This window comes from Diabrotica undecimpunctata, chromosome 6, assembly GCF_040954645.1.
Source record: "Diabrotica undecimpunctata isolate CICGRU chromosome 6, icDiaUnde3, whole genome shotgun sequence".
NCBI classification, from domain to species: Eukaryota; Metazoa; Arthropoda; class Insecta; order Coleoptera; family Chrysomelidae; genus Diabrotica; species Diabrotica undecimpunctata.
In genome coordinates this window covers 8,364,696-8,389,441 of record NC_092808.1, presented here as the reverse complement: position 1 = coordinate 8,389,441, position 24,746 = coordinate 8,364,696, and the positions used below count along the sequence as shown (strand labels likewise).

The window sequence follows — 24,746 nt, the reverse complement described above, 5'->3', positions numbered from 1 at the left end:
TCGAGATGCAGATGCTCTATGTAGGTTTGCTCAAAATGACCTTAACCTGGGCGACAGGTGGTGCGGGAGATGGAGAGTAACACCTAACTATAATAAAACCCAATACCCAGCCCATCAATAAGAGGCTCTCCTCTCTGAGCAGGAGTTATATAATTAAAACCATCCATGGCACCATCCAGAGCCCAAAATATCATTAAAACTACCTGCTTATCTTTCGTCAATGTATTCAACAGACACCAAAACGCAAAATCCCATTCCTGCCCACTAAACTGCTGACTCTTGCCAGCAACGAACTCCCCGATGAATACATTGATATCCTGGAGGAAACTTCACTTTATTTTCACCGTAACTATTACATTTACGTAACTACTTACATATTACGTAACTATTTTACTAATGCATTCTGAAAAGGACCGTTTTAGCTTAAACCCTTTCACCGCTGACCATCCTGGACACCACCTCCTCCGCAGGACTACAGCCACCGACGCGTACCACCAGTGAGCACAACACAGTCACGCATGCCGACGCCAAACAAAAACAAACTACGTCCTGAAGAGCTGTCCCACCTAAAACAGGACAAGAAAACCAGCCATAAAGACAAACCACCAACAGAAAAAGAACAACCAGACAACGATGGATGAAAAAATAAATCACTTGAGAAGGGCACTCTGCCGAAACAGTTGTAGTGATAATTAATTATAATAAATTTTGTGCAAGTGTTGAAAACAAAAGTTTGCAGTTTTTTATTTTAAATATGAATTAATGAATTTTCATCAAGTTACGGTCGAATCCATCTCTTAATTACAATTATATTAAAATCATTATCATTTTTCCCAAATGGTTTTAAAAAAGTTTAATCCAGGAGCTTATTTAATAACTATTTAAAATTTTATTTCCTCATATTAATATGTAATAAATGCTTTTTTAAGTAATTGCTGCCCACAACGGAAATAATAACTTTACTTCTAATAAAAATTTGCTACGTTAACAACAAAATCTACTTCTAAATAAAATTTAACTACGAAGCTTTTGTCTAAAAATTGCATCTATTAGCAAATTTCAACATTAAGGTACCTTCGATAAAGCTATAAAAATGAATTCTTTGTCCTGATTAGTTTTTTATGAAATGAATACAGAATAGTGCTTACCATGTTGTCTGTACCATGTTTGTGTACTACGCATATGTTGAACTGTTTTTTGAAGTTGTTCTAAGCGTTGTTGTGACTTACACATTAAAATCGATTTTCAAAAACAAAACAAAGTTTGTAGGCGAATGTGCCCGATTTCGAATGTTTTTATAAAGTGCTTTGTTTTAATTTGTTTTTGTACTAATAAATAGTACACGTGTTCCTCAGTTGTACCTACACACTATACAATCTAGGTACATTTTCAATTTCAGAAACTTTTCTAAACACTAAAATTTTAAATGACCGAACTAACATCATTTTTACGATGTTTTAGGTGGACAACTGTCATCTTATTTATAATTTATTTAATATCAATCAATGACTATCTGATTTAAGAATTATGAAACTTTGGCTTCTGAATTTGCAATGATATGCAGAGTGAATCAGTGAAGACAGTCCACACAGATATTTCATAATATTTGTTAGATATTGTGTATTGAATCATGTCGATGTTTATTCCAAATAATTCCATTTTAACGATACATTGACCACATACCTGTGTGGTGGGATCACACAAGCTTGCTTATTATCAGGCTTACTCCTGATAATTTCTAAAACAAGTATTTTCATACGACAAATTTTAATTTTAACACGACAAATAGAAAATAGACTTGAAGATTTCACACAAACAGTCAACTGAGCATATCGTGTGACACATTCATCGTAATTAGATATCAAAATCAACAAAACGATCACTAATGTGTCTAGGCAAATTGCAGCTTCTCTTTTACAGTACGAGTCAGTGGATAAGTATAAAAAATGAACTTTTACTGAATTTGATGCAAACATTTTTCCTTAAGCACTTTTTTTTTACTCGCGTGCGGTGCATTGGACATTTTATGATCCATAAAATAATAATGATTATTTGAATTATTAGCAATATTCCGATATAGGTATGCATATTTCGCATATAAGACAAAATTATATGTGATAGTGTCTGTTGTAACCGAGCAATTTTTTAATGTTAACATAATTTTTCCATTTAAAGGATTTTGTAGGGTAAGAGGCAAAGGGACATAACGACCTTATTTACCCATTTGTCTTAGATCCGTCAGTCTAAATTTAAATTTTGTTTATACCTGTTGCTTTTAGTTCGGCTTTTAGATTTAAAATTAAAGAATTTTGAAGGATTTGTATACTGGTGAAATATAACAGTTGATTAGAATAGGTGAAGGAAGCATTAAGGACCAGAACTGACCAAACAACTATTAAAACTATTCCAAAAAATAATAGAACAAAACAGAATTCCTCAAGAATGGAGATCAAGCATCCTAATAACTCTCTTCAAAAAGGGAAACTAATCGGATCCGGAAAATTACAGAGGAATTTATTTATTAAACACAACACTAAAATTAACAACCAAAGTGATAACATTTTATTCGGATTGGAGCCCAATAGGAAGGAGGAAAAGAGGTAGACCCCGAAGATCATGGAGGGATGAAGTGGACGAGGCCATGGAAAGACGAGACCTTAAAGATGGAGAATTTCAGAACAGAAAGGACTGGAGACGTTGGCTGAAAGAAAGAAGGCGGCGACAGCTGTAAAAATCCTTATATAGATAGATAGATAGAAAGTGATAACAAATAAACTGAATAAAATTATAACACTAGCAGAAGAACGACAAGTTTCTAGTAGGGCATCTAAGCATTATATTCGAAGAAATAGAAATAGAGGAGATTCTTAAGATCTATGAGTAAACTGATTATAGAGTATTACTTTTTCTTATCATTACTATGTTTTCGTTATATTTAATGCAAGTTTGCTATTGTTGTTGCAATATGGTCCACTTACTATGAATTAAGTATTTTTTACAAAAAAGAAGCTATTAGAAAATAATCAAAAATGACGAGATAGTCATAGATTCTTGAATGCTATATCAAAGTACCTACTTGTCTAGTGATGGGCCACACATTACTCATTCACTTTTTTAATTAAAGGGTTGTGGAAAAGAGAGATTTAACAAATGACAGATCTGTATTGTTAAAATGTATCTGTCCTATTGAATTGAAAATGGATGACACAAAAATCTAGCGAATATTTTAAAATATCAGGGGGACTGTTTTTAGTGGTTTAACCGTATATATTTCAAGAGTTCATTCGTGATTTTATTCGGGGATTTTATAAATTTTTAGCTTATCTATATCGTAATGTTTTGGCACTCTTATACCATATTTATCCGAGTGTTACACTATTTAAGTACATTTTCTAATTATTAAATAAAAGTCACATTGGTGTGACAACTTTAGATGACTTGTATAGTTCTCCTAACTCACTTTGTTTATCATATTTGTTTTGAAGTGTTTTTTTATGACTGATAGTGATCACTGACGAACTGTGGTATCTATGATGAGAAAATTTTGAGCAGAAATGTAATACAAATTACCGATTATTGATTTTTTTTTCTATATTTTTAAAACATTTTCTAAAAAATGAGTATTGCTCTTTTTTATCCCTTTATAATAATAATAATAATAATATAATAATAATAATTATGTTTATTAATTTTTCATATTATAACTCATCTGGTTCAGTTAATTTTATTACATTTATGTGTTTCTTTCAATCCTGGCTTTTTAGAATAGAATATAATATAATTTTATTTGGGACAAATCACACAATCAATTTTTACTTTGGCAAGTCTAACATATATTAAATTGTAGATGACTAATCCATACGCCATTACACCTTATCTTGAGCGCACCATCATTCATCTTGTCGAACTCCTCTTATAATAGGAAGTTATTTAGATATCTGACTTTTACTTGTAATATCATCTGTTTGATATCAATACAAACCAGCTATTATCGCAATATACCGTCTATCCAGACCTATCTTATTCAAAATGCTTTCTTATAATCGAAATAAGCGGACATATACATCAATATTTATATGTATTTAAGCCACTATATGGCGTAGGAGTACATTTCGTCAAACTTTCGTGTTTGAATTGGTAATCAACACAATGTTATGACATCATTTCGGCTTTCCATGGTCTCATCAGACACTGAGGCTGAATATAAAATTACGAAAAACCAATTAATGTCTCCTAGTTGTTTCCCACTCAAGTGGTTAGCGTACAAAGCCATCTACTTCAAGGCTATCAAAGTTTAAATAAATTTTGTCCTATAATTGCATGAGTTTTACTAACACACAGTTATTCCATGGCAAAGAGGACTTAGATAAGACCGTAGTCATGTTTCTTAGAATATATGATAACTTTGACTTTGTGATATTTAAATTTGATATTTTAAATTTATTTTTATTTAGTGAATTTTACCAGTTTTTATTTTATTTTTCTCTTTGTTTTGTGAACATCCCGTTTCTGTTATTTTGGAATTTAAATAAGTATTTAAAAACAGTGAAGTCCTTTTTTATTTTCTTTCTTGCTTTGTATCCATCTTTCTTGTGTTTTCCACCTCTATGAACGACCCCGCTTATAATCTATCAGGACTGAGCAACGGTTCCTTCGATCATATATTATATCAGTTTACTACTTAATAATCCAGTTCACTATGTATGGTACAACATTTTTAGACACGAGTAAAAAAAAATATTATTTTTACTTTTTTTCTTATAAAACAGTGTAGCAGTTACAGTAAATTGCCTGTATTTTTAGTTACCTATGTCTTAGGATTATTCATTTTTATCGCTTTGAATACGTATGAGTGTTTGAAATACCCTTAAACTTAAACTTAAAAGACCCTTTTTGTAATTAATCATCTTTGGGGCTAGAGTATTCCATAAACGAATACGTTTTCTTTTAAACCACTTCATTTTAGTATTAATCACGCATAATCCCTCCTAAAATATTATTGGTTTTTAGTTAAAGTGAAACTATTTTCTTATCCGGACAAATATTTCGCACCAAACTACACATCCCCTTCCGAAAAATTGATTAGTTCATGCTGAACTTATAAAAAAACCACTATCCGTTTTGAGTTTTTAGTTGCCAGTTATTATTTGTACGAATATACATTCAGACGCGCATTAAGATCGAGACACTCACAATTTTGTGATCCCGACTAGCAATTCTTTTCTGCCGCTAGCATTTACAGACAAACCCCTTTTGTCAATATTGAGGGCCTCTATCAATACTTTTGCCGAACAGGCAAACATATCGTTTTGCTACATCTAGAGGGCCACCTGTTTTCAGAGTTAAACACATATGTTCCCTTCACAGGCCAATGACTTTTGACTTCTGACACAGGTCAGAATTTTACCGAACTTTTTCATAAAGAATTTAAATTTTTATAAATTATTTTTATGATTAATTAATTGAGCACAGGAATGATGTAAATTCCTGTTTTTTTTTGTAAAGTTAATTTTAGAATAAAATAGAACAATGGTCAATGGAATTCGTTTAGATTGCAGTCAAATATTCATCTGATTATATATTTTTTTGTTGAGATATTAAAGTTTTGATTAAAATATTTCCGTATTGAGTTTATTATTAAAATTATATAAAAGTCTGAAATCTATTTAAAGTATAGGTTTATTGATTGTTTTTTATTATGTATTTATTAATAAAAATTTTTAAGTAATAATAAAAATGTTTATTTTTCTACAATTCATGTTTGTTCAAATTTAAAGGTTCAATAAACACATTTTTTTATTGTGACGTATTATTTTATTTTTGGTTAGATTTGATATAAATCTTTTTAAGTATTTTATTGAATATGTAACATAACCTTTTCTTACAGCTATGGTTAAATATGTCGATTAATATGATTTTTGTTGATAATTTGCTATGTTTTCTGACACGTATTTTTCTGAAATCTTTAAGCGACATGTTTGTTTAGGTTATTTATTTGTGAATTCGTTCATAAGTGTTAGGTTAAACTTGGCGTCCATTTTATCTTACAGTTTAGCTCTATTCTGTGTTTTTTGTTTTTCTTTGTCGAACTGTTGTATTTTGTTATCTAGTTAATATCTATTGCTTACCTATCTGTTTTTAATCTACATTTTTCTACTATTTATATCCGTACCCAGCTTAAATAAAGCGCCCTGACTTGAGCAACGTGGTCTCCGTTAAGTATTGTGAACGAAAAGCTTTTTAATATCAATTTTTGTTCACTTTTTTACTACATTAGTAGAAATATTGTTTACTTATATTTTATATATTTTATTAAAACAACATACATATTTAATTTTTACGTCTAATAAATAACTAGAATAAAAATAGCTTTTCTTATCTTATCAGAACTTGAAAACTACACGTAAAAATTAAATACTGGATGGAGTTCTTATAGGAACCTACTTGGGTGTTTATGTTGGTTTAACTAGTATGTGCTTTGAAAGGTTAAACCATCATTATTATTGTTATTTTATTCGCACTGGCGACACAATTTATTTAATGCCAAAAACGCAAATACCTTTTATGTATAAAACTTAATTTTCTTTTACATTTTTCGAGATAACTGAGAAAAAGTTGCGAAAAACGTTCCCCAATCCATGGGGAATCAGACGTAAAACCGCCTCTATGAATTTTTTTAATTTTCAATTACTGGGCTATAATAATAATATCGCTATGATAATCGTAGTCCATATCACAATCGCTTGTATGTACAATATACTTTAATTAAATGCCCTATACAAATAACAAATATAAAACACCGTTCTTAACAAAAATCAATGATCGGTAATGTACTACTTAATAACTTTGAGTTCAAAATATGTCTGTCTATATTTAAAAGATGTAGATGTGCTAAAAAACCACACAGGATGATTCTCTGTCGAAAAACTTATCACACAAAAGACACAACTTACAAACTTTCAGCTTTTAAGCAAACAAATCCGTAGAGCCAGTTCGCCAAATTTTGCCAGGTGCTTCTGCCGTTTACAACAAAATTAAGTGCAATGTTTAGCGACAAGCGTTGCGTGTTGCGAAGCAAAATCCAGAAAAAGAAAAAAAATATTATTAGAATATGAAGATTAAAATGTACATTTTATGTTGAGAATCTTACAGCTCTATCGCATAATTCTAGATACAACAGTTGTATCATCAAATAATTATTTAGATTGTGAAACAGTTTTCTTGCTACATGTTTAAGTTAAATATTTTGTTTATATGATAAAACTGTTTATCAATAATTACATTTTTGACTAGAATATAGTTTTCAAAAAGATTATTGAAGTTATACTTCTATACGCACGCTCCACGTTGAAAATTTGTATGGGAGTGAATCTGTGAAATCATTACATATGTAAGATAATGAGTAAGAGAGAGACAGAAGATATATTTTCTCTCTCTTCCTCTCTCGAATATAAAAATGTTCCTTTTGTATATATATTTAATATTATATATATATATATATATATATATATATATATATATATATATATATATATATATATATATATATACATACATATAATATTATATATATATAATAAAATATTTATTAATATTATTATTTATGTGATATGTTTTGTATTATTTATTAAATGTTCATAATTATATTAGTCTTTTGTATTTCAAAATAATAATCTCAATAGATCTAATCTGAATAAATCTCAGAAACGTCAATTTTAAAATACGTTTGTGTTATGTCCTCGGTAGTATAGTAGTCAGTATCCTCCCCGTCGGGGAGGACTTTTTTATTAATATTATTACATCGTAAATTAAACATATGCGTAAGTAGAAAAGTTACGTATATTATTGTCATTTTTAAATACTCATGAATATTGCATTTTAATTTGTATTGTATTATTTGTTGCAGTGTAAAGTGTAATGTAACAAAATAATGAATTTTACTGCAGAGTATGTGTAAAAAAAATTTTTGCATTCAACTCCTTTCATACATATATAAAAATAAAAATATACATTCTCATCAAAATATTGATTCAATCCTTCATTGACTGTACTCCTATTATAGGTCAAATGTTGTTTATTAATTGTTAGTAAGTTGTTATTAATTCTGTTTCTCTTTCTGCTATGTCTTACCTATAGCATTACATATGTAATGATTGTGCAGATTGACTCCCAACTAAATTTGTAACGGCGAATGCGTGTATAGAAGTGTAATTTCTACCGGCAGTCCCACCGGACTGCCACAACCGTTTTTTTTTTAAGAATTTTGTTGAGAAGATTGTAGAACCGCCAAGTAGTTTGGCCAAACAGGCACGCAGAATATTTATTTATTTTTAAACTATGGTAGCTGAAGAAAATAATAAGAACTGGTCTAAATTCACCTCCCGGAAAAAACGAAAAATCCCGGAAAAATAAATTAGTTGTTTTTTACGCAAAAAAGTTAGAATATAATTTTACCATTATTTCGTAACGAGCAATTAAATTTTAATATTCCATGAATATTATTTAAAATATATAATATAATATATAAATATATAATATTAATTAAAAATTAATAGTCTAAATGTGTTTATGAATGTCTAAATGTGAACGAGTTACTTTTCAAGAAGTTTTTCTCTAAATAAACTCTCTAAATAAACAGTTTTAAAACAAATTTTGAAACGAATCTTTTTGTACTTTACAAGAAGAATGAATTTACATGAAGTGAAAAGAGCGCAGTTTTAATTATTTTGTCGAGCTACCACAATTGAAACAAAAAGACCAAGCTTCTGCGTGCTACAGAAACAAAGATATTGCAAAAGTTTTCAGCGCGCTCTAATTTGAAGTTTCATTATAAAAAAACAAAGCTTGGACAAGCGGTATTTTACGAGTATCATCACTTTAACGGAGTATACCTTTTTACCCCTTCTTAGTGTATGCATTCAATAAAATGGATCATACAATTAGATCTATGTTTATAATCTGTTCAATTTTCAGCTCTTAATGGTAAAAAACAACAGAAATATGATTAAAAAAAAAGCTTGGTTCCTATTGGCCATAGAAGTTTTTTTTAAATTGTCTTTTTTCACCATCTTTTTGCCTATTTCCAAAGTTATTATAAATGTTTATAAGCTAAATCGTCAGACCTTTTTCAAACTGTTTTTTACTAACAATTTGGAAAAAATATTGAAATTTGTTTGTCTTAAAATTGTGGCATCAAAGAATCGATTGCGATCTACTAAATACCTCTATATTCACTGTTTGGGCAAGCACAGTTGTTAAAATAATTGCTCCCCGGGATAAACAAATTGAATAACTTACAAAGTGTAAAGAAAGCACGCGGAAAAACTTAAAAAAAACATGACATGAGAAAACTGAAATGTAGTGAAGTAAAAGAAATAGCCAGCAAAACAATAAATAAAAAATTCAAAGAAATCGATAATACAACACAAAGCACAGAAGAAAAGATAAGATAGAATAATAAAACGATAGACTACATTAAACCCAATTTTATGAAGAACGAAGAAGGTAAGAATAAGACATGGATAACGATAGAGATTCTGCAGCTGATGGAGGAAAGAAGGAAAAACAAGAACACTAACTCTATATATAAAACATTACAAAGAGATATACACAGAAAGATCAGAGAAGCCAAACAGAAAGAATTGGAGAAAAAATGCCAAGAAATCGAAATCCTAAAAAGGAAATACGACGACTTCAACGTACATAAAAAGGTAAGAGAAATTACAGGCAAATGTAAAAACAGAAGAGTAAATAAACTTGTTAATGACAACGTTGAGGTAAACGTGGAAAAAGATAATATTGATAATACGTGGAAAAAGTACATACAAAATGTATTTTTTGATGAAAGAGAGAACCAGTCTCCAATACTTACGGAAACAGGACCACCTATACTAGTGGCAGAAATAAGAGCAGCCATAATATCACTAAAAGAAGGGAGAGCTCCAGGACCAGACGGAGTACAGTCTGAATTTCTTAAACTTCTTGATAATGAATCTTTAAGAATACTATGTAAAATCTTCAATAATATCTATGACACAGGAAATATTCCAAAAGATTGGCTAGTTTCAGAATTTATTACGTTACCAAAGAAACAGGGAGCGAAAAAGTGCGGGGAATATAGGCTAATAAGTCTATGAGCCATACACTAAAACTTTTTCTTAAAATTATATATAGCAGAATATACAAGCTATGCGAAGAGAGCATACAAGATTCACAATTTGGATTCATGAAAGGCGTAGATACGAGAGATGCACTGTTTAGTCTACTGGTATTATTCCAAAGATGCAGAGATATGACTTGCAATATATACACCTGCTTTGTGGACTATCAAAAAGCATTTGACACAGTTCAACACCGAAAAATGATGAATGTTCTAACAAAAGCCCAAATAGATGATAAAGACTGGCGTATAATACAAATTTTATACTGGAACCAATCAGCCACAATAACAACAAATCTTGGAGATGAACCCACGGAAGCAATCCAGATTCTGCGAGGCGTTAGACAAGGATTTATACTTTCACCTATACTATTCAACCCATATTTAGAGAAAATATTTAGGAGTGCATTCAACAACATGGCCAAACTCTTTAAAAGCCACAGCCTTAATCTGGAGATAAAAGCAAGGCTGCTAAGGTGTTATATCTTTTCGATATTATACTACGGAGTTGAATCCTGGACACTTACTAAAGCGATGGAGAAAAAACTTGAAGCCTTCGAGATGTGGCTATGCAGAAGAATCCTAAGGATATCATGGACGGACAAGATAACCAACGAGACTGTACTACGAAGAATGGGAAAAGAAAGAGAAGTGATGTATACGGTTAAAAGGAGAAAGTTAGAATATCTCGGACACATAATGAGAAACAGCACTAAATATAGATTACTGAGAATAATCCTTCAAGCAAAGTATTCGGAAAGCGAGAAATTGGGAGAAGAAAAATACCATCTTGAATAAACCTGAGGAAATGGTTTTCCACAAGAACCTGAAAACTGATCTATTTACAGCAACAGTTAATAAAATAATTATAGCCAGAAAGATCGTCAATATTCGAAACGGATAGGCACCAAAAGAAGAAGAAGATGTCACAGGTCATTATTTAAAAAAGAAAGTTAATAATGTTTATAAAATAGTGCAGAAATAAGTGTTTTTTGCCATTATCTTGGTCAATTTTTTATGTATTTTAATATTGAAACTCGAAATTTAACGAACTTTTTAAGATATATAACTTCGATTTAAACTATTTTTTTTTTAATGTAAAATAAAACGTTTTTTTAGGCAAAAATGTATTTGCGCTTTTTATGATTGTTTAAAGAAAAAAAAAAAAAAAAATACAGCTGTATATTTTCAATGATTTGTTATCAGCTATCTAGAACCTTAAAAAAAATCTGTATAAGATTTTTTCAGCTTTTTTTCCTTTACTGGCTTTACACTAAAAATACTTGATATTGATAGCCTTTAAACAATTTTAATTGTATGTAATCATTTTAATCTTCATAATCTAAACATTAGCACAAAACATATCTAAACCTTATAATATTTTCTATTTCCTAACTAATGTTTTCTTAAAATTTCAGTGATTGTTGTGGGGTATCGGAGTCATTGACCCGGAAAAATCTGAAACATGACGAGAAAAGAAAGAAAAACCTTGGTGTGTTTGTGTTAAATAGCATTTATTAGTATATTTTTTGTCATCACATGTACTTGGACCCTCGTCATACATTTCATCTAACATTTTGGAGACACTGACGTATGAAGCTTTTCTTTTTCGGTACTACCACTATTTTGTATAACTATGTATTTTATTTGGTAGGTATTCGATTAAAATTTTTCTTAGTGTGTAGATGTGTGAATGTGTGTTGGTATATACCAGTGTGTGAGTGTGCATGTGTGAGTCAGGAGCAGGCGTATATTTGTGTGATAGTGTTTGTTTAAATGAATGGAGGTGTAGCAGTGAGAGTGTGTAAGTGCGAGAGACTTTTCTTACCAGTCGTGAATCTCGCACGTTCACAGACACACGTTTACAAAATAGTATATTACTAAACACTTTAATGTTTAACCACTAATATCTATGACAGACAACAAGGCAAAGTTCACAAAACATCGGCAAAAGTGGACACTTTTGTAGTTTTTCCGACTGTGCTGATACTTTCTCGACAATTTTCTGGCCCTTTTTCGATTCTTTTGACTCTGTTGATTCTTCAAACACGATGCTGGCCAGAACGTTACAGTCAATGGTGATCGCTATTAAGCCATGATTACTGCTTTTTTCATTACCCAATTGAACAACCATGTCGTTTCAATAAGACAGCACAACATGTTACACAGCTCGCGCCACAATTAATTTATTAAAGGAAACATTTAGTAACCGCATATTTTTACATCTCGGACCATGAATTGGCCTCCAAGATCGTACGATTTAACACTCCTAGACTATTTTATCTAGGGATATATAAAGGTACTAGTCTACACCGATAATTATGAAGCGATTGACCACTTGGAGGACAACATTTCCCGCGTTGTTGCCTATATACAGCGACAAATAATGAAAAAAGTGAACAAAAATTGGACCACCAGATTAGACTTCTTCAGAGCCAGCCATGGCGATCATATGCCAGAAATCATATGTAAATTTTAATGCCAAGAGATTATCTTTCGAATAAAGTCAATTTCATGCCAATTTATAATAATCATTTTTGTTTTATTCAGTTTCAAAATTCTATACCTCTACAAAAAAACACCCTTTAGTAAAAATGGAGGCCGAAAGATTGGCGAACAGAGCCGTAGACAATAAAATGCAGGGCTCAAAAATAAAAGCAATGACCACATAAATGATGAAAGTATAAAGTGGCAACAGACACGCAAAATTTGCTAAACATGGGAACTTGGAGAAGATCTGAGCGGGACCGGCAAGGTTGGAGGCATAGTTTGAATTAGGTAAAGGCTTGCTTTGAGCTGTAGTCCTATTGGAGAAAAAGAGAGATGTCGCTTTCTATATGTTTTGGACACTGGCTCAGCACGGTTAAAATGCTTGCCTCTTTTTCTGACGCTTTTAATCTTTTTCGTCGAATTTGATAATTATCCGACGTTTTTGATGATTTTAAGGTCTTTTACATATTGCGGACTTGTCACCGATATGTCAACGACATACAAGGCAGTGAAAAAGCACCAAAACATTGGAAACGTATCGAACAGAAGTCAAGAAAGTGTCAAAACGAAAAGTGTAAAAAGTGCCCACTGTTGGCGCCATTTTGTGTGAGAACTCTGTCGCGTGGTCCAATGTACTCAAATGCAGTAAAGTATTTACCAAACTACACAATCTTCACACTCACAAATCTACTCACTATGTGAGTGCATGTGTTGGGTATGTGGGGGTATAAGATAATTATTCGAATTGCGTATATGTATTTTACACTCACTAACTAAAAGTATTAAGCACGTTATCATGATCTAAAGTCACGTTTTTCATTTTGCACTTTCTAAGAAGCTTCATATAAATGTATGAAAATCATTTTCTCGTATCAATCGATTCCGGCCAAACCCTAAAGAATTTAATAATTCTAATTTTAGTTATTGCACACTAAATAGGTGAACAGGATAAAGATTTGAACCCTTTCCATCGTTAATATGTTTATTCCAGTAAACTTAGATAAAAAATCGGAAAGACGCGTCAATTTTATTTTTTTCAATTATCCTTAAAATTTTAAATAGGAAGCGAGATCAAGTACCACATAATTTTAAAGTGAGTTTGATTTTCTCTCCAATAGTAGCTTAATTTATTATTTTTTATTTAACAGTTGCTAAAAAATAGCATAGAAAGTGACAGATGCAATTAGAGCTTACCAGCACTGGGATCAACATTTCTAAAATTGTTATATAAATAAAAATAATTTAATTGACAGTTCTTTTAGTTGAAATGCAAAATAATCGTTAAGCAAAAGATATCTTTAATAAGTGTTAATTTTAGTAAGTGAAAAAGGTTTGAGAAAATGGTTTGCCCCTTTGAAGAAATAATTGAAATCATTTTTATTTGTTAATAGATTGGAAAATGTGCACAAAGTGTGGCATTCCTTTTTAATAAAGAACATCCAAATCATAATATAAGTCGAAAGTCCCTTATTATTTTGGTTACACAGTTATCCGAAATGGAAGTGAAGTAGCTTAAATTAAGATTTTTAGAGTAGGTATTCGTTTCATAACCCATTAGCACTATGGTGAGAATGAAACGGGAAATTGTAACAGAATCATAAAAATACATAAGTTTCATCCTTATAAAATACTGGTGCCAGATAGCCAATTTTATAAAAGAATGTTCCACTTGAAGTTATATCGAAAATTCCTATATATAACCATAACAATTCTTATTTTTATTCATTTGAGATTCTGCATCCTCTGTATCTCCTCTAATGTTCTTCGTTTAACAACTTTTTAAAGTACTAATACCATATTTGCTTTATTTCAACATCGGTTCCTAATATCTTCTATCTGCCGTACGTGATTCAAGTCCTTAAATGACGTGTCTCTTACTTTAACACTGCTGTATACCCTTTTTATCCCCTTGCCCTTGAGTGTTGCCAACTGCAACATGCAATAAAGCTGTGCAGACGATCTTTTCTTAGCAGTAACTACAGCGTATTGTGCTTCTTCCTTTGCTACCTTGTATATATCCTTCATCTTCCTTCCTTTTAGACCTCTTTCTAGTCTCCTTTTCAACCTAATCTTCTGTTACACTTCATTATTACACTGCCAAGGTTCTTTGTCTCTAGGAGGCCCTTTATCAGATGTTTTTCCTAGCACCTCCTCTCCCACTTGCATCACTTTATTGCACAACTTTATCGTTTACTTCCCACCAGTCAATTACCGTATCTTTTTCCTCAAACCCTTCCAAATCCTTGTTCTTTAACTTTCACCATTTTACTTTCTGGTATTCTACTTGCTTTTCTTTTCGCATCATTTTTATCTCGGTATCCACTAACACTGGTCGGTGTTGATTGGCTATACACTCACCGTTTATCACTTTATAGTTGATAACCTCTTCTAGCTGGCTTCTTCTAGGCAGCGCAATATCTATCTGGTATTCATTTCCTCAGCTGCTATAGGCAAGATACTGGTCTTTAGTCTTCATAAAGGACGTATTAATCATAGACAAAATCCCATACTATTGCAAAGTCATTTCCTTGGACAGTATCCTCCTTTCTGATGTACAATATCTACCAATAAATAATTTTATACATTTATATCCGTATTCAGCCAGTCCGCCGGGTTAAATTATTCGCAGAAATTTTCAAAATCTTATTGTTCGATGAAGTGCTTCAATTCTTGTTAAAGAGGTTTTTTTAATTCTCACGTTTTACGTATTTAGTACTGAATTTAGTAAATTTATTTTTTTCCCAATTATCAGGAAAAACCGACAAAATTAGAACCAGAAGTATTTATAATTTTTGTCTGTAATTCTGGTATTTTCGTTTGTTAGGGCAACGATTTGCGTCTTCCCAATGATTAATGCTTTTCTTCTTTTCTTATAGTTTTTCCTATTTAAGATAGCATTTTCTACCAGTCTTTCATTGTATTTACTTATGTCTTTTTCAATACTTTTCCTTATTGTCTTAGAAAGTTCTATGTATTGTATTCTCTTTAGGCTGCTACTTACTTTTATTTTCCTTCTTTTCTTTAGCATTATTTTCGTTTTATTAAATAGTTTCCTATGTTTATTTTGTTTATTTTGTTGTAGCGGGCCTCCGATTTCTTGGACACTATCAAGGATGATTTCCATTAATTAAGAGCTGTCGATTTGGTCCTGTAGTCTTTCATCAATGTTCCTTTGGTAGTGATCTGACTTTTCTTTTAGCTTGATAATATTTATACGGGTTACTGTTAGTTTTGTGATTCATTTTATTCCTGCTAGTTTGAGACCTAGAACAATTTTGGCTCTCATTCGTCTATTATCACAGACTATTACACTGACATTTTATTGTAGCAATCTTTTTGGTAAGATTAAAGTCAATTTCTCGATCTTTCTCAAAGTCTCGATTTTTTCTTAAGGAACGAATTTGCAATATGCATGTTTTGGTGGTGTACAAACTGAACCAGTGTTTCTCTCCTTTCGTTTCTCTCACCAACTCCATACTTTCACATGAATTGTTCCTTGTCGTTTCTCTGTCCTACTTTAAAGTCACCAATTAAATACTTGAAGTGACATTTAATTGTTATTTAATGCTTTAATTATGTTACTGTAAAGTTCCTCTATTTCTTATAATTCTAATAGTGCTGCAATCTTTGAGCCAGGGGCCAGAAAAAATTCAGTTAAAGAAATTTAGTAATAAACACTGTAAAACAACAAATTAGGTTGCAAAAACACAAAAAATCGTAACTTAACAAGAAAAGAAACTAAACGTGTTATTTTGTTTTCAATGCTATCATCGTAGATTGTACTCCATCAGTTTCCGGAATTATTTTAATGTTTTTTTAGTGTGTTTGTGTGTAACTAAACAAAAATTTTACTGTTTTATCAAGCGCAAAAATAACGAAAGAACCAGTACTAAAGACAAAAATAAAAATAGTGGTAATACAGAAAAGAAAAAGCACCCATAATAATTTTACTACAAAGTAGCTTACTCTAAGTAAGTGATCTGCGTATTTACGAATATTTATTTTATTGTACAAAACACAAAACATTACTAATTTTGAAAAACTTGGAAAATGAGCACAGGATCAAGGTAAAGCAAAAATACGCGCGAATTACCAATATTAGTGAGAATTATTCGTCTAATAAAAAGATGTATCCATTAAATCTGAAAAGATTCCACACTATAAAATGACCAAAGGCCTTCAGTAATAATAATTTTGTAATAAAAATATATGGATATTAAAAAAAGACGATACTAAACGTTCCTATAATATATGAAAAAAAAAGAGTGGAATATTAAGTAGAGAAAATAAAGGTTTTACAAAAAATGACAAATGGGGGATACGATGTATTAGGGAGAAGCGCAGAATTGAGAGATTAATAATCTTTTGTAGTGACCTTATATATGTGCTATCTCCACTACAGACGTTGACAATTATCAGCCAATCTGAGCGCAGATTGTAAAGTTTGCCTATACTTCTCTGGCCCTAAATCTTTTCTTGTACAATTAATTAAGGTATGTCCCAGGTATTGCGGCGTTCAAGAAACAATAACACCTTGAAAATCTAACTCCCAAAATTTAGTTTTAAGGCCCTTAAATAAATAACCTATTTCAGTTTTTTTTTAATTTGTTCTATCTCTATCTATTTGTACTTTAGTTTTTTTTTTAAGTAATAGTTTATGTATACCTAGCTTCTCGTAAATCAACAGTCACATTTTTGGTATAAACACGTGTGCATAATTTCTAGAAACAGCTTTAAGTTACGATTAAGACTGATGAGGTGATCGCTTAATCATCCAGTTATACAAAGAAACTACGTTTTTTCTAAGAGGAATGTAAAGGCTTGAGATGAATAACGAGCAATCAAAGGAGATGAGGGACAAGAAAAAAAAAAGAAGTCGAGAGGTGTGGTGAATCGTTAAGAAAAATAGTCATTATATGCGGAGAGGAAGTGGGAAGGAGTGCTCTATAGTTAAATATACACATCTGCTTAAATTACATAAATTTTAACCAAAATAACATTACGTGCGTTTTGTACAACAATAATTTTTCGTGAATTACATGTTTAAACCACTACAAATTTTTGCAGCTTAGAAAATAAAATGCACAAGAAAATACTAAGCGTAAAATAAATGAAACGGAGATGCATAAAAATGTGTAAAAATTCTGAATGGAGAAATGTCTGTCATCAAATATGCAAGAGTATAATTAAATATTTACACAGAAAATATTAAATTTATATTATTCCTATTATATATCCTTTATAAAATAACTACAATAATTCATATTTTGCCAAATAATCACAGATTAATACATTAGAGTTTGAGTTAATCCTAGTACTAATTAATTATGAAAATATTAACCTATTTATCATTTTACTATATAGTCCAATCGTCAGAGTTGAACCCTTAAAATCATACGAACAAGCTGAATTTTGCTGAGAATATTAATTTTGAAACCCTAAAAATATACAAAAAAGTTTATCACTTTTACCCCCGGGCTTCCCTCTAAAACCTCCCTTGTAGGGGGGTAAAAACGTAAAAAAATCGATTGCTAAGTTGTAACACAACATATACCTGTGCGTAAACATAATCGCAGGTGTTTGGATCCAAAGACGTCCGTAGGGAAGTAAAGTTCAAAATAGATAACACCATTATATGAATAATCTGGCACAGAAACATGGATCATAACAGAAAAAACAAAAAACCCTAATAGTACATTTGAAAGAAGGATATTGAGAAGGATATTGGAGCCCATTTGCGGCAATGGTATGTAAAAAAAGTAAGGTTTAACCACGAGTTGTGGTAACATTATAAAGAACATCATCATTAGCTGTTTCGATTTCAAAGCCATTCCTAAATCCTAATCCTACAAAGAACTTTTTATAGCAGCTTATGCAAAAATATAAAGCTTACGCTCGTCACGTCATCTTATAAGAATGACTAATAAAAGAACACCTAGTAGAACGCTTGGTGGAACTATGGTGGGTATGGTCGGTCAGTAAAAAGATCAAGAAAGAGGTGGATAGACAAAGTTAGAACCAATGCTACAAGTAGAGAGATATTGATGGTAGATAAGTGGAGGAGAGCAGCCGAGGAAAGGGATGCTTGGAGAAGAAGTTTCTTTTTTTATGGAGTAAATGAAAATGGTTGTTTTGTTGAACCTACTCCACAGAGAAAAGGACGCAAAAAAGTTCTTCAGTCAGAAAGACATAAAAGGAATGTGGATAAATTTACTAGGTAAGTGCTTCATATTAAAATTTATGATTTTAGACTTCTGCGACAATCGTTTGATATTTTATGCAGTTTATGCTTTTTTTCGCGTTTTAACGTTGGGTAGAGCTACAGAAAAGTTTATTAAAATACATCGAAATACATCACAAGCACTGCCTGCCTTTCCAACTTGTGGTCATAACGGACAACCCGGATTGCCGTATTATTTTATCACACTCACGATGAAACAAGAGGTAGATTTTCATGCCTACCTTTATCAGTCAAAAGATTAAAGCAAGCAAGACCTTCTAATATTGGCTTGTTGTAAGGGACATAAACCAACAAGAGGAAAATCTAATCATGCTGCAGTGTCGATCAAATACCATGTACGTTTGAGTGAGGGTAAGATGATTAGAGTATGTGCCAAGTCATTTCTAGGAATCACAAATTTAAGCAAGGACCGCATACAAAGAATTTTAAGAAATTTTTTTATCACTGGGGAGCTACCCAGGGAACATAGAAGTGGCAACAAAGTGAGTTTCATTACTGTAGAAGCAAGACAAGCGTGAGGGTCTACTTGCCATGTGACTTGAATTTTAAGAAACTTTTTGACTATTATCTTCGAAGAGTGGAATATCACCTCAGCCTATGCATGTGAAACTTAGTTATTTTCAAAAGTATGTTAATGTTAACTACAACATCGCTTTTACAACTCCGCTGACTGACTGTTGCTCCATTTGCTTGAAAATAAAGGAGCAGTTGAAAGGAGCAACTTCTTTAGCTGTTCAGCAAAAGTTAGCCACTGAGCATCGTGTTCGTATCGTAAAAGCAAAGGCTATTTTCAAACTTCTTAAAAATGCAAAAACCAACACAACTTACTTTTCGTTCGACTGCCAAAAAAACTTAGCATTGCCTAGACTGCCTGATCAAGCAGCATATTTCAACTAGCAAATAAACTATAATAATTTTACTGTTGTTGCTGGAACTTCCACCAATAAACTAAGACCAACAAATGTGTTTTCTTACGTGTGGCCAGAAATTGACTCTCGAAAAGATTTTAATACAATAGCTTCAGCTTTGCAACATGCTCTAAAGAATTTTGATTTTGATGTCAACATAGGAACTGTACGTTTGTTCCCTGATGGTTGCGGCGGACAAAACAAAAATTCCGATATGATGGCAATGTTGACTTATTAGCTTCTAGATGAATCGCCGACTCATATTAAACAAATTGAATTAATTTTTCCGACCGCCGGTCATTCCTTTATTCCGCCTGATCGCATTTTCGGCCTTATAGAAAAGACATTAAAAAAATGCCTGTTATCGTGGAAATTAGTGGCTACGATGATTTAATCAGAAAGCATTCCACTGAATGGAAAATCGGTATGGATTGGGATGTGTTTGATTGGAGGACACAAACAAAACGAGTTATTAAGCTGCCTAGTTCATGGTACTTTGAATTTAATAAGGCAAAGCGGTTTATTTTTTACAAAAAAGCAACAATGTTTTAGTCCAAGGTGAACCCAATTAACGAAATGACGTTGGAAAAGCTAAAAGCGTTTGTAAGAAAATTTTTCCCTTTCTTCAATGGCTTCTAAGAAATTACCACTGGGAAAAGAATTAAAGGGGGATAAAGGGACTATTAAGTCTCCTTTCTAAACACTATGAAGAAAATGGAGAAGCCTTCCTGAATTAAATTTTTACAAAGAGCACTTGAAGACAGATTTTAACTCACCAGAAGAAATCGTTGATAGTTTGGAAATTTTCTTTATATAACTAAAAATTTTAAAGTTTTACTTTCATGAATAAATCTCTTATGTTTTTTATTGAACTAAATACGGTTTGTTATTATTTTATATATTTATTTGCAAAACTAGTTGTTTGCAAAAAACATTATTTTTGTTTTAAAAATATGTAAATATTTTAGGCTAGAAACTTCTAATTTCTATTGCTAAAAACTCTATGCAACACTAATAAAATTCTTTGCGTTGTAAACTCAGATGTAAGTTAGTGGTTGAAAACAACCCCATAGAACAGGTGATGCAATTCAGATATCTGGGCATAGATATATCAAGCAGACATGAGCCAGTAAAGGACCTAAGGAGTCAGATCAACAAAGCATCCGCATTGTCGGGATGTCTGCGGGAGATAGTCTAGTCAAATCCGTATATGCGCACAGATAGTAAAATTAGAATCTACAAGACTTGCATATACATACGACCGATCATGACATATGGCATAGAAGTGCGCGAAGATACCAACAAAACGAAACAGATGCTAAGGGTTGCCGAAATCAAAACCCTAAGAACAATAGTGGGCAAAACAAGAAGAGACAGGGTGAGAAATACAAACGTTAGAGAGCAGTGCAAAATTAAAGATATTGTAAGATTTGGAAGGCAGCGTAAGAGGATGTGGTACAATCATGTAAGACGAATGGTTGAGAATAGACTCCCAAAAATTGCCTAGAAAACAACCCGCCCGGTTCAAGACCTCCCGGAAGACCACCTAAAAGATGGAGGGATAGTTGGCAATCTACCTCCCAAGAAATTAACCAGAGGCAGCTTCAGAATTAAACAGATCGAAAGATCTCCAAGAAGTAGAAGAAGAAGAAGACGTTGCAAGCTAAACATTACTCTGCCGTTATTCGTTTTTTTTTGATTTCCCAAAAAATGACTTTTGAGCAAATAGCCAGTTTTACAAATAATGGTCTCATAATGGCCCTAAAAGATGGAGGGATAGTTGGCAATCTACCTCCCAAGAAATTAATCAGAGGCAGCTTCAGAATTAAACAGATCGAAAGATCTCCAAGAAAAAGAAGAAGAAGAAGACGTTGTTAGCAAAACATTACTCTGCCGTTATTCGTTTTTTTTTGATTTCCCAAAAAATGACTTTCGAGCAAAGAGAAAGTTTTACAAATAATGGCCTCATATGTTATCTGCATATTTCTAGACTTACATAGCAGTATAAAATCACTGCAATTTTTAATGGAAATTCGCAAGTGAAACGAGTCAGGTAAGAAGATCGTTAAGAGATGGGTGTTTTATGGATCGGTTGATCCCTACCGATAGGCTTAAGACACTACAAGACGAAACATAATACACACATTTTGATTTTTTCGCAAAAAATCATTTGATTATATGTATTTGACTGAAATAATTGCTATCACATATCATGGAAATATAGTAAACTGCTTAGTTTTATTGGTACTTAGTATTTATAACCTATTATTGTAATTAAACTAATAGCAATAACTATCATCAAGAACAATGATTTATTTGCTATAATACAACAAGTATTGAGCTTGTATAAAATCAAATTATTTATATTAAACTGCATATTTGACAATTGACATTCCCCAATTCATTATGTCTCTATATATAAGAGTACAATAATCGCAAGACAATCATGCAGAGTGACTCATTTCTATAAAAAAGACAGTGATTCTAAAGAGTCTACTGAGTCCCAACTTTGCAACCCTATGTATCTAACAGCTGCATGACTACCTCGTGACTCATGATGACCGTATCCGTATACATCGTGGTGTGCTGAAAAAATGGTAATTTATTAGTTTGACAGTGTTAGTAATTGGCAGAATCAGCTTAAGACACGAGTTAATATGTGTTACATTGAAGAGGGTTATTTTTTGGCAGATATAAATACAATGATTTTTATTGTCGCATGTTCTATATTGAGATTTAAAAAGTAATTAACAGCTTGTGTTACTTGGTAAAAGGGAGTAACATACCTATATGATAAACTCTTCGGCCAAAAACATGAAATAGTTTAGAGATGAAGTGCAATGAAAGAGAAAGAAACTAGAAGAGAACGAGTAATATGAGATGGAAATGAATATATTTCTCGATATAGGGGAAGTATTCGACAATACCTCCTACTGAGCAAACACTAGGGCGAATCGTCAAAAGGAATAGAGAATACAAGCTCTAGATGGATAAACTGCTTGCTGAGCAAATGTGTGATATATGCTTTATTACTGGGGAATGCAGTGTCAGCATAGGTAACCAAATGTAGTTTGCAGTGGGAAGTCTTATCTCTGCCCTTGTGGAATTTATTTATAGATGAACTAAGAATTGGACTCAGCAACAATAGACATTATGTCCTGAACTAAGCGGATGACATGACCATCTTAGACCACGGCAAATTTATTGTCACAATCAGAGATGGAATGAAATAGGTTTTGACTTTATTATCAGAAAAGACTTCAATTGTAGGGCTCAACGTAAACCTTCAAAAGATCCAGAATGATGGCATTTGCCAGAAGGAGTCCTCATTTACCAGAAGGCAAAAATACAAGTGAGAGAACGTAAAGGTTAGATAGGGACATAGTAACATAGTAAGACATAAATGAAATTAAGAATACCGAATGGATTATGATTTCTGACCATACACTCATATTTATGCCTAAAGTACCTTTCCAAATAGACATTTGCCAACGAGAATGATCACTACTCGACCCAGACTGCAAGAAAACTCGATTGGGAAAGAGAAAAAACTCGACCCAGTCTGCAAGGTTATACCTAATACACAGACGGGTGTAAAACTGTAGATATATAAAGAACAGACGCTAGAATATTCAGTACTAGTAGAAATTTAAACATTTCTATTCCACTAAAAGGACATTCCTCTGTATTTCAGGTAGAAATTGTTGCAATGTTGCAGTGTCGAAATGAAATTAATACGAGGGTTTTCGAACTAGCGCAGATAATATATGAACAGATAGCCAAGCATCCATAGGGGCTATAATAAGCCCTAAGGTAGACTCTAGGATAGTGTGGAAATGCCGAGAGGAACTTGACGGACTGGAGGAACATAGCAGTGTCATACTAGTTAGGTGTCTAGATCACCGAGGTATACACGACAAGGAAAGAACTGATGAGCTTGTCAGAAGAGTATCAATTATAAAATACATCGATACAGAGCCGGTCGTGGGAGTACCAAAAGCATCGTTTGCTACCAAAGAAAAGACTAGGTATCCAGATCACCGAGGTATACACGACAATGAAAGAGCTGATGAGCTTGTCAGAAGAGTATCAGTTATAAAGTACATCGATACAGAGCCGGTCGTGGGAGTACCAAAAGCATCGTTTGCTACCAAAGAAAAAACTAGGTATCCAGATCACCGAGATATATACGACAATGAAAGAGCTGATGAGCTTGCCAGAAGAGTATCAGTTATAAAATATATCGATAGAGAGCCGGTCGTGGGAGTACCAAAAGCATCGTTTGCTACCAAAGAAAAGACTGGATTTGAAGGCAACGTAACTCTCACTGACAGGCAGTGTCCAAGAAATGTTTCACTTCTCCTCATTGTTGTTAGATTCGTATGCATCGTGTGCACTATGACTAGCCAATATTGTTGCCTGGTTACTGGCAACAGTGGTTACTAATAATTTTTCACGAGGTGCATCTTGATATTATTCGTACCTGAGTCATTCTAATACATACTTGCAAGAAATGTATCTCTTTTCTAAAAATGTCAACCAAAAAGCAGATATTTCAATATCGGAATAAACTGGTGCAGGATTCGAAACAGAGATGTGATAGAATCTTAATTTGAATAATCAACGGCAACCTATTTTAGAAATGAAATTCAAGATAATTAAAAGTATGCACATATAAAATTACTCTTCAACTCCAAAAAACTCTAAGAAGTTCCAAGTGATCTATAGTTTCTGCTATAAGTAGATTAGTATCTCTGCTAATCCTAAAAATCAATCTATCCCTTTACCAAATGACAACAGGTGCTGTACTTTTTAAACCTCAGGAGTTATCATATACATGTATGAGTTAGTAAACATTTTCAAAGCTTTAAACAATTTTAGCAGAACCTAATCTGTCACTCTATTTTATTCGGCTTCAAGCTCTAACCTAGCATTAAAATGCGTTTGA

General features: G+C 32.2%; 1 protein-coding gene across 3 annotated transcripts in view; it reads right to left on the bottom strand.

Annotated features, from left to right (window-relative positions):
* The window catches only part of Ca-beta (Calcium channel protein beta subunit), a 577,851-nt gene that overhangs the window by 2,929 nt on the left and 550,176 nt on the right, over positions 1–24,746 (bottom strand). For all 3 annotated transcript variants that reach the window (XM_072534152.1, XM_072534153.1, XM_072534154.1), the window contains one exon: positions 22,343–22,384. In XM_072534152.1, coding sequence (XP_072390253.1) covers positions 22,343–22,384 — 42 coding nt within the window. The remainder of the gene's footprint in view (positions 1–22,342; positions 22,385–24,746) is intronic.